Below are 10,857 nucleotides of genomic sequence, written 5' to 3'. Positions count from 1 at the left end.
GGGAGATCTAGAAGTAATCTCGCACTTTTTTTAAGTTAACACAGAACCTATCTCGGAACTGAAATAATTAGTCTTGTAGAGACAATGGGTAGGGTTTTATCTTTGTATTTCTTAAATAAATCTAAACTTTAATTAGTTATTCTGATTATCAAAATTATAAGCCGCCCTTAGGACTAGTTGAGTCCTCCTAATTAGGTATGTGTTTTATGGCTGTAGCAGTGTGTGTGTTCACAGATTTGCATGTTCTGAGGGAAGAAAAACCCCAGTTTCCGGAGGGGAAAAAACCCTCTACTTCTGTATGAGACCGGATAAACTCACCTTTAATCGTAAGAGACCAGATAAAGATTCCTCACATCATGGAGGGGAATCGAACGCAGGTCTTTCCTACCAAAGGGCTTCGTCTATACTGACTGAGCTACGGAGGCTCTTTTTTATATAATAAAGGCTGCAGATTCAATATTAGTAATTTCTCTCTCTCTCTCTCTCTCTCTCTCTCTTATGCCCTAACTTATAACAGGTCAAATTGCTGTATACTGCAATATGAGATAGATAAATTTAAAGTTCGCCAAATGATTTAGTAAAACTACCGATTTTGCTTATTGGAGGCCTGAAGTGGCTGGGAAAAGTACAATGATTGGTCTCTAGAGTATAGATTAGAGATTATCTAACCATTGGCCATCATTGTACTAAATGTGCACAAGGTTTACAACTTCTTGCTTGTGAAATTTTTCATAAAATGGAAAAAAAAAGCAGCTTAATTGGTTTGTATTGTTTAGCGTTAGCAAAGAGGGGAAATTAAATCCATAAGATGTTATTATATTACATCTGTTAAATATATATTGGCTTTAGATTTTATCTCCTTGTTGGGAATAAAAACTGGAATTGAAAGAGTAAGTTTTTCACATGAGTTTCAGAACGAATCAAATCACTTAAAAATGAAAAAAGGCCATTCAAAAACAAATTAAAAGACTACAAAAGTTTATTCTAGGAATCTGTTTATTTTCATCCAAATAACATGTGAATCATTTTAATAACATGCGAATTATTTTCATAATGCTCCTCAGTAATTTACTGAGCCCTATACATATACACACAATGTTTTACAATAAGTAATATCTAATTTAGTAAGCTATTAACCATTAAAGATGAACTTCAACATATAATGAAGCTTTTTGATTAACTAAATGTATAACTAATACACAGTTTGTGAGACATCCTCTTTTGAGTGTTTTTCTTCTGATTTCTCTTTGGAGTGTTTTTCTTCTGATTTCTCTTTGGAGTCATCATCCTCATGGCTGTCTTCCGCATCATCCACCTTGCATTCTCCTGCTTCTCCTCCTACTTCTTCTTCAGGCAATGGCGAGAAGTTTGCCGGTCGGATCTTTATTTCGGTAAAGTAGAGGGAATGATGGCATCCCCTAAAGGTTTTCCAATTAACGCCGTTGCAATTACTCGTGTGATTTCCTCTCAAATAAAGTCCATTTAGATTAGAATTAAGACAATTCTTATACCACCAAGCACCACTGAACTGCTGGGCACAGCTTTTCTTATTAAACTCATCATTGTCGCGGTCTTTTGTGGAGAATTTCTGTTTGTTGTGATAGCTGAAGGAATCACCTAAAGAAATCAAAAATTAAAATTCAACTTTCTTGTATGTACATACGAATAATTAGTATTTTATTTATACATACTTTCAAAACATCACACGCATATGCATACGCTTACCGATAAAATGATTTATTTTTGTTACAAATGCGCAGAGCCAAAGGGTGGGAATTGTCATTATGTTCCCAGATACTAGACATGGATGCAATTGAAGATATCGTTGCAGACGTCTAACTCCGCTAATTACCGTTATTTTCTTGTGCCCGGGAAACCGGTTAATTTACTTCCAGCTGCAAAGCTCATATAGAGATTTTTTGCACTCTACATGCGATTCGAACCAGAATCTGTCCAGGAAAAGGACATTATCGTTTCAGGCTCAGCTGTACCTGCTGACTTTTATAAATAATATATTTCTTTTTCTGTTTTGTTGATTTTTCTGTTTTGACTTATTTTTTAAAAATCTTTATTAATCTGTTAAGAGAGTTGTTCTGTTTAGTTAACACCAGATAACCACAAGTAAATTATATAATAACCAAAAGTAAATTATACCAGTATCAGTCAAAAAATTATGGGTAATACATTGCCCAAGTTACCTTATAGTCCTTATAAGGACTAGCTTAAAGGGCAAAGCAAGAATGCTTTTCATCTTCCCCGTTATCTCTAGAGGACAGTGTAGGGATAAGGTGTTATTGAGCTATTAATTGAAGCTCTGATCATGGCAGGAGGGTAACAGCAATAGCCGAGCCTCAGTTAGAACTTCATTGGCTACAGCATTGCTATCCATTACCCTCCAAGGGTATTGGATTGAAAATCAATCACCGCATCTCACGGTCGATTGATTCTCCAGCACCCTTGATCCACCTTATAGTCCTTATAAGGACTGGCTTAAAGGGGCGAAGCAAGAATGCTTTTCATCTTCCCCGTTATCTGTAGAGGACAGTGTAGGAATAAGGTGGTATTGAGCTATTAAAGCTCTGATCATGGCAGGAGGGTAACAGCAATAGCCGAGCCTCAGTTAGAACTTCACTAGCTACAGCATTGCCATCCATTAACCTCCAAGGGTATTGGATTGAATGAATCAATCACCACATCTCACGGTTGATTGATTATTCATTTCTTGATCCACCATTTTGTTGCTTGTATATAAGAAAATATGACATACAAGCAACCAAATGGTGTCTTAGAATACTTGAAGTATTTAATCTAATTTCTCATAAACAGCCTTTTAGATGAGTTTATTTGCAAAAGTACTTCGTATGCATTTTTTTTATTTGAAAAAAATATAAATTTTCTTAAATAATAAATTATATTCTTATTTTAATACTTTAACTAAAATACAAGCTAACAACTTTCTACAACCAAAAAAGTAATTAAGTGTGGCTTAATTTTGTACATTATCCAGGAAATATTTCAAGAAATAATTGGAATCCAGAAGTTTAAAAAAAACAACTGTAAGAAAATATTTAAAAAACATGGCTATTTTTGCAGTTACTTATGATAGGTTTGTGAATTTCCTCTGCATTTCATAGATTTATGACTTTTGTGAATATAAAACTTGACAGTTTTATAAGTTTTTTGTTAAGATTATAAAGATTTTGTCATTCCAAATTTGAAATATTAGAGGAAAATTATTAGATTGAAATTTTATTCAGTACGTTGACGCTATAAAAATTACTACTATTGGAGTGGAAAAAGAAAGATATATATCGTGTTTTGCAAAAGAAAAAAAAATCTTATTCATACTCAGGGAAAAGAGTAAAGTAAAACATCAAAGTTAAGCCTTTCTGGGGAGAGTGATAGTAACAAATACGATTTATGGTACCAATTGGTATTTGGTACTAATAATTTCTTAATGATTTGTGTTTTAATCGGATTTTAAATTAATTATTATTCTGAATAATATTTAATTAATATAAGACTTTATAATTAGTGAAGTTATACTGAGTACTAAATTCTTTCCATACCAGCATTTCCACTGTAATCTTCAACATGAAGCTCATACTCATTTTCTTCATCATCAATCCAGAAGACATAGTAAACCGCATAAGATGAATTTCCATCCCAATCCACCAGGTCGAATCTGATGATGGTTTCTCTCTGATTAGAGAGAGCATATATTATGTCGTTACCTAAATAAAGCAAACATGTAATTCAAAATTACTTAATTCGCATGCGATAAGAGTATGCGATATTCACTAAAATTATAAAAAAAATTATATACTAAACTTGATTAGTAATGGAAACATATTTATAAATTACTTTAGCCAACATAAAACAAATAATAATTATCAAAAAATATTACTGAACCTTAACTAGCAAAATTTCACCAAAATAGAGTAGAGTGATTAATGAACACGGATGAACAGAAATTTTTGTGCTTATTATACATTTTGCGAAATACCCATCGAAAAACCAATGAGTTCATAATATACTAAATACTTTTATGGTGTGTAAGTTGCAGACGAAAGAAAGTAAACTTAAATGAAATTAAAATGTCTTATAAGTAGTTATTAATATTAACTATGTAATCTCATGCTCTCTCTCTCTCTCTCTCTCTCTCTCTCTCTCTCTCTCTCTCTCTCTCTCTCTCTCTCTCTCTCTCTCTCTCTCCAGAGTCTCTGATCTCTAAGTGTTAGCCTTCAATTTGGTTTCTTATGTCCTTTCTACTACAGACGACATCGTCCTAATGTTGATTGGGTAGAACATTGCTTAGAGAATTCTTGATAACTTAACTATTTCATACGCGTTTATTAAACGGCAGAAGCATTGAGATTAGTTTTAACTTTCCGTACGTAAGTTATTAGGAACTCTAGGTGGACAAATTTTAAAATTTTGTTGAAGTAATTTGGTTTTGAGCTTCTTATAAAATAATTCAAGCATTCTAACAGTTGCTTTAATCAGATTTTTTAAAAATTATTTATATATTTATTTTATTATTTTTTTTTATTTATTTTTTTTATTTCTTATTTTTTAATCATAGTAGGCAAATCCTGTTGAATTTTTGTACTTAATTTAATAAACTTCAGGATTTTGGATGCACACACACAAGAAGATACTCACATGATTCAATTTTGTTTTCATTCAGAGCATTGTTATTGATAAAATTTGACGAATGCTTTGAACTGATATTAATTTGACACTGAATGAAATTTAATTTCAATATGCCATATCAGATCTAGATTACGTATGCATTTTGAAAATGCAATATATTTAGAAACTTCTAGGTTCAACTGTTGTTATAACGAATGATGTAATTATACACGAATTCGGTTAAAAAAAAATAAAAAAAAGACTGATTTTAAAAATTATACGTGATTATTTCCTTATTAGTTAGAATTATACCGAAACTAGTCTTTCTAAAATCAAAGACAAATATAATCCACAATGTCGTCAGCCATAATACCAGGTTAGGAAGGGAAAAAATTAAAATAATATATATATATATATTACTTAATCAGACGTACCCTAATCCATACCCCACCAAATAATAATTTCTTTCATTACAAATAAAAGAATAATCTTGCGAGGTTCCATGCAATTCAAAAAAAAAAAAAAAGGTGCAAGTGTCCTCTTTCTTATATTAAATCAATCTATAAACAGTGAGTTAAATATAAATAACCTAAACAGAACAGCTAAACGAGTTATAAACATATCCCTACCTAACCAAAAATCATAATTCAGATCGCCAAAGCCACATTTATATTCGTCCCAGCCATTGAAAAAATAATCATCCGGGTGTCCAAAATCTCCTCTCCTCTGAATAACCTGTATTTTAAAAAGAAAGAAAGATTAGCTTTAAACAAAGAAACTTATCTCACTTAAAATATAGCTAAAATGTTTTCAGCAAATCTCCTATATCAGGTTTTACCGGTTTTATAGATACTAGTATTATTACACATTTATACACCATGCAACAGAATTGATTATAAAAACTAAACTTACGAAAAATGCATGCATTTGTTGAATATGTATGTAAAAATAAATAAAGAAATAAAAATTAATTAATTAAATAAAATTATTTGGAAAAGAAGATCATAGTAAATAAATTCCACTCAGCGAGTAGTTAATATATTTACATTTATACTATTGTTTATGTTTAAAAAGAAAAAAGAAATAAATATCTTACACTCTGATAGTTATAAATCCTTAAACATTATTTCATTACTTGCCTACCAGAGTAGGAAATTAATGATTGGTCAAATTCTTAACATAGAGGGCGTTCTTACTCCACTCTTACGATTTATATCATTGTTAGTCGCATAACAGAAGACAAAACTTATATGCATTTTTTTTAAGAGTAAAGTATCATGCATGTATATCTACAATAAGCGAGCGGTTTGTAAAAGGTAATTAATTAAGATCCTTAAATAATTTAATGGAGATGAATTTATTTTTGATTTTGCATATTTCGAATAATATAATAACTAATTTCATTTGTCATTCATACTATTTAAAAATATTCGTTCTCCAACTGACGATTCTATAGGTATACAATATTTTGTGGGTGGGAATAATATAAAATAATGTTTTATGTCAGCCTGAAGATTAATTTTAAATCGAGATATTCTTAAATAGTAGATTCACACATAGTTTCACAATTTAATACATAACTATTAGAATGATAACAGTTAGTCAAATTATGTTAAAATAGAAAAACTGGCTAAAACTAAAATCCTGTAACTAGTTAAAGTTTAAAAAACAGTGATTTGCACTAATTGTGTCTACGTGAACTGCGTCTGAAATGTTTACAAATTAATGTTCACAACTCGCAATATCAAGATCTGGAATTCTTTCTTTTATATTCCCTTGTAAATGAAATGTTTAACTTTAATTAAGATTGTAATTTATGAATAAATATCAGACAGAAGCTACAAACAATGCGTATAGTACTTCACGGTTTGGAAGTAATATCATATTGGTTATTTCTCTTTGAGACACTTTCCAATGTTTTTTCCGATGCTAATTCAAGAGAGATTTCTTTAAATATCAAAATATACGAAAGTTGAAGCTTATATTTTCTGTTTTATTTAATACTTAAAAATAAATTCCCATTCAAATGTGATCTAATGAAATAAACCAAAAATCAGCTTTTATGAAATTCATATACTATTAAGAAATTAACATATTTCTGTTATATTTCATATCTGAAGATTTATAACACAATATATTCCTTCCCGTGTGGTGGCCGTGATAAGAATAGCTCCACTGCAGCCCATGCATGTCGTACGAAGCGACTAAAATGGGTACCCAGGGAGGGTAATGGATGTAGCCAGTGAAGTTCTAACTGAGGCTCGGCTATCGCTGTTACCTACCTGCCATGATCAGAGCTCATAGCTCAATAACACCCTATCCTTACATTGTCATCTACACGGGGAATATGAAAAGCATTCTTGCTTCGCCGTCCGTGCGGTTAGCCTAGTGGCTTTGCGATTTGCAACCATATACCTGGGGAAGGAGAGTCCTAGGTTCAATTCCCGTCGACGACATGAGGAGCTTAAGGATCTTCCTCAGTCATAGCCAAGTTAACCGGTCTTGGGCTGGGCGTGGATAGCAGGGTTTTTTCCGCAAGTTTATCTGGGGTTTTTCATTCCACAAGCAGACAAACCGGCCCCATGAACACACAGGGATACAGTCAGGAATACTTAGAGGCATAGGGCTGACCATCTTATCCTCGTATTTCGGTTACGAAATCCAAGCATGCTTGGAAGGTTGTAGGTCTTAAAGGCCTGTTAAAGCCATTGGGAGAGGAAAGATAGATTCTTGCTTCACCCATCTAGCCAAAAAAAAAAAAAAAAAAATAATAATAATAATATATTCCTTTCATTGAAACAATTTATTTCAGTGAAATCGATTTAAACACTGATTTAAAAGTTCTATGGAACTACAATTCGATAATACTTCATCTTCCCTTAGAAAAATATTTGAATACGACCCTTTTGAAAGAACACAAAAATAAGCTTACAATTCATGGGAAAAGTGGTAGATCTCTGCATGGGGTTCGGTTCTGTTATGTGTGTCTTGTGGAGAATAGACTTTCAAAAAGTAATTGGAAGATTTTAAAGGTAAATCAAGATTTCTATTAAGTCTAAGAATACAAACCGTCCATCCCCCATCATCTGTGGTCATATCACAATAGACATCAATACTTCCGTTTATCAAGCGATTTCTGGGCCATATTTTGTATATCCCACTCTGGTTGCGTCCAGTTTGTCGTATCTCTGCACAGTCTACAGGTCTTTGAGGACACGGACGTTGACAACACTTTGTTATACAGTCCACTGCAGAAATAAAACAGGATATTATCATAATAAAACTTTAAAAAAATAGTAAAAACATGTTAGCAAAAGGAATAAACGTATTCTGATAACAAAAGTCTTTATAAATGCTAGTATTAAATGGCAGCATTAATGTGTATTCATCCCTCCCCCCAACTTGAGATAATTGATGAACATATTCAAGGAATATTCTTCACCTGAGCTCTTAGCTAGAATCTCTTTAAAATACAAGCAACACCGCTTCTTTTATTTCAATTGCTTCTGTTCTCCAGAACAACAACAATATATACTGCCTCTGGAAAACGTCCTAGCAATAAAATACTATTAACAAATATTTATTTTGGGGAAAAAATTCTTCAGGAATTCCGCAACAACTATGCATTTCAGTTTTCCAATAAAAATATTAACAAGTCTCTTCTTCATTAATTCTCGCCTGCACGCCGAACTAATGTGCTATAAGATTATGCTGCCTTTCGTGTGCATGATTAATATAAACTATTCGGATCTTCCTTCTGGCCCACGATCCTCTGAAAATATTTTCTTATTTTTAAAAGAAAACTCAGGTGTCAATTTCTGTAGTCTTTTTTTTTGTTTGTATAAATGCTAATATATTTATCTTTTAACTGATCTTTGATTTTCTATTAAAACTTTTGGTAATACTTCTCATAAGTCGATTGTGGCATGAATAGATATTGTCTGTTATTTCGCCTTCAGAACTTTTCCCAATAGATTTGGGGCGTTACGTTTTAATTTATATATATATATATATATATATATATATATATATATATATATATATATATATATATATATATATATATATATATATATATATATATAAATACTTTGACAACACTTTGTTATACAGTCCACTGCAGAAATAAAACAGGATATTATCATAATAAAACTTTAAAAAAATAGTAAATTAATAGTAAAAAAAAAAAAAAAATATATATATATATATATATATATATACGCCAGCTGCATTAATTAAGACAAATAAATGTGTATCGAGGGGGAAGACAGACATTTTGAGAAACTATTATAAAAGCTTTGTTAATATTTATTTCTAAAGTTAATGGAGTCCAACTTAAGAGTAAGCTTAAAGATGATGAAACAATTTTTACATTTTATTTCCAAAGCAAATAGTTAATACACTGTATTCTAATTATTTCTGACAAGTGTTATGCTTCAATACAAGTTCGAAATCGAATCCAACTTGATATAAAGTTTTTTGACTCGAAATCGGACACCATTCTAACAACTCCTGATTAGTAGATTTCTCCCTGGGAAACACTACACACACACACACACACACACACACACACACACACGTGCACCCTCAAAGGTCTTCAATTTCAACTACCATTTAATTAATTTTCTTTCAAATTAATTGTCAAAATTATGGCTTTAGAATACTCTGCGAAGGTAACGGCGATGGTAGCATTTATGGTTAGGATTCAGCTACTCGCTTCTGATTGAGTGATAAGTGACATACGTTACATCCACTTTGCGTCACAAGAAATGATGTGATTGATTGGTTAATATTGTGTCTACAATGTTTACCTAATATTCATAATATTATGAATAGTACAATAGTAAATTTTAGCATAAGCTAATGTTATTGACTGTTTTTCTTTTGGTGATTTTTGATACTAGCGTTTTTGACACTGGGGTTGTTTTCGTGTCTGAAAGGTTGATATATTGAAGTCACTGATTTTGAAAGATCAGGCTAGTTTCCGAGGCGCAGCAGGCCTAGGTGCTGAACAGTATATTGGTGGTTCTAGTATAGGCATTTTCTTCGCTTTTCTTTTTTTTTTTTTTTTTACACTCTTCAGTCGGCATTTTTTTCTCTAAGCAGTGTTATAAGCAACTTTTGCTACAGTTTGCTGTATTAATTTTTCTTCTATCTTTTTACATGGGTGTGGTATTATTGGCGTTACCACACGGTGAAGGTAGTGTTCGGTAGTTTGATTTGCAGGTAGTATTCGGCAATGGCACTTCAGGCGATATAAGTCACGTGAATATGCATGTTACATGATGAGTAACAGTTTCATACTGATAGAATCTTAATCATTAAGTTTAAACCCTATTACTTGGAAAACGAAAATAAAAAAGCAAAGAAAATTTTATATTACCTTTATTCAAAACTTTGTTCAGGGCATTAAAAGCTTTCTTAACATCGTGTCTGGCATGTTTAGTATCAACCTTGCAGTCATCTTTTGAACACGTCACTTCCTTTGACTTTTGTGCACCTGTTTCGCATATTACCAGCAAAATGGATAACAAGAACACGATATGGTACAGCGCCATCTATAAAAACAATTATCTGCTTGATTAGCTGGTGATCAATAAAATTTGAGTAGACAAGATTAGAAATATAAATAATATTAATGCAATATAAATTCGTTCGAAAATATAATATTACAAAATGCAAAATGGTTTGCGACTTTATATTGTTAGTCAATATATTGTCAAACATATGGTTTGCAATATTATTTTTGAGAAAATAAGTATTGCAGAATGATAAGAGAATCATAAAAAGTCTTTTAAAACATGATATACTCAGAAACTTTGAATATTATCAGACCAAAAAAAAAAGTCCGATATGAGAGAAACTGCCAATCCGTACATACAGAGCGAGGTCTAGGAACAGTACGGTGCGCGATAAAAAATATGGAAGTGCTAAACCTGAAACGGGGCTTGTTCGTGAGAAGTAATTAATAATATGACTCTGAAAAATTAATTTTATGATGTCATACAATCTCTGTATTCCATATTTTTCTATGATTACAAAGCAGTATAAATTAGTGGGACATATTTACCATCTACAATAATAATATATTATTAATTGAAAAGAATAAATTGCAATTATTTCATTTAATTTAAGAAATTCCTGTCTTTTCATTTTCGAAACAAAATATACTAATAATATAAATATTATATAATTATATGCAAATACACCTTTCTGAAAAAC

The 10,857-nt window shown here is 31.4% G+C and overlaps 1 protein-coding gene across 1 annotated transcript; it reads right to left on the bottom strand.

Annotated features, from left to right (window-relative positions):
* Nucleotides 1–1,192: 1,192 nt before the first annotated feature.
* On the bottom strand, nt 1,193–10,193 carry LOC150103294 (techylectin-5A-like). Its single transcript, XM_090398438.1, has 5 exons — nt 10,019–10,193; nt 7,705–7,883; nt 5,265–5,370; nt 3,570–3,734; nt 1,193–1,617 (listed from the first exon to the last, which is right to left on the bottom strand). Exons 1-5 carry the CDS (start codon nt 10,191–10,193, stop codon nt 1,193–1,195), a joined length of 1,050 nt encoding a protein of 349 aa, XP_090254564.1.
* Between the last annotated feature and the right edge of the window lie 664 nt (nt 10,194–10,857).

Source organism: Typopeltis vanoorti, chromosome 9, assembly GCF_054136105.1.
Source record: "Typopeltis vanoorti isolate ZY-2024b chromosome 9, IOZ_Tvanoo_1.0, whole genome shotgun sequence".
NCBI classification, from domain to species: Eukaryota; Metazoa; Arthropoda; class Arachnida; order Uropygi; family Thelyphonidae; genus Typopeltis; species Typopeltis vanoorti.
The sequence above is the reverse complement of the archived record's forward strand: the minus strand, read 5'-3'. Positions and strand labels throughout refer to the sequence as shown.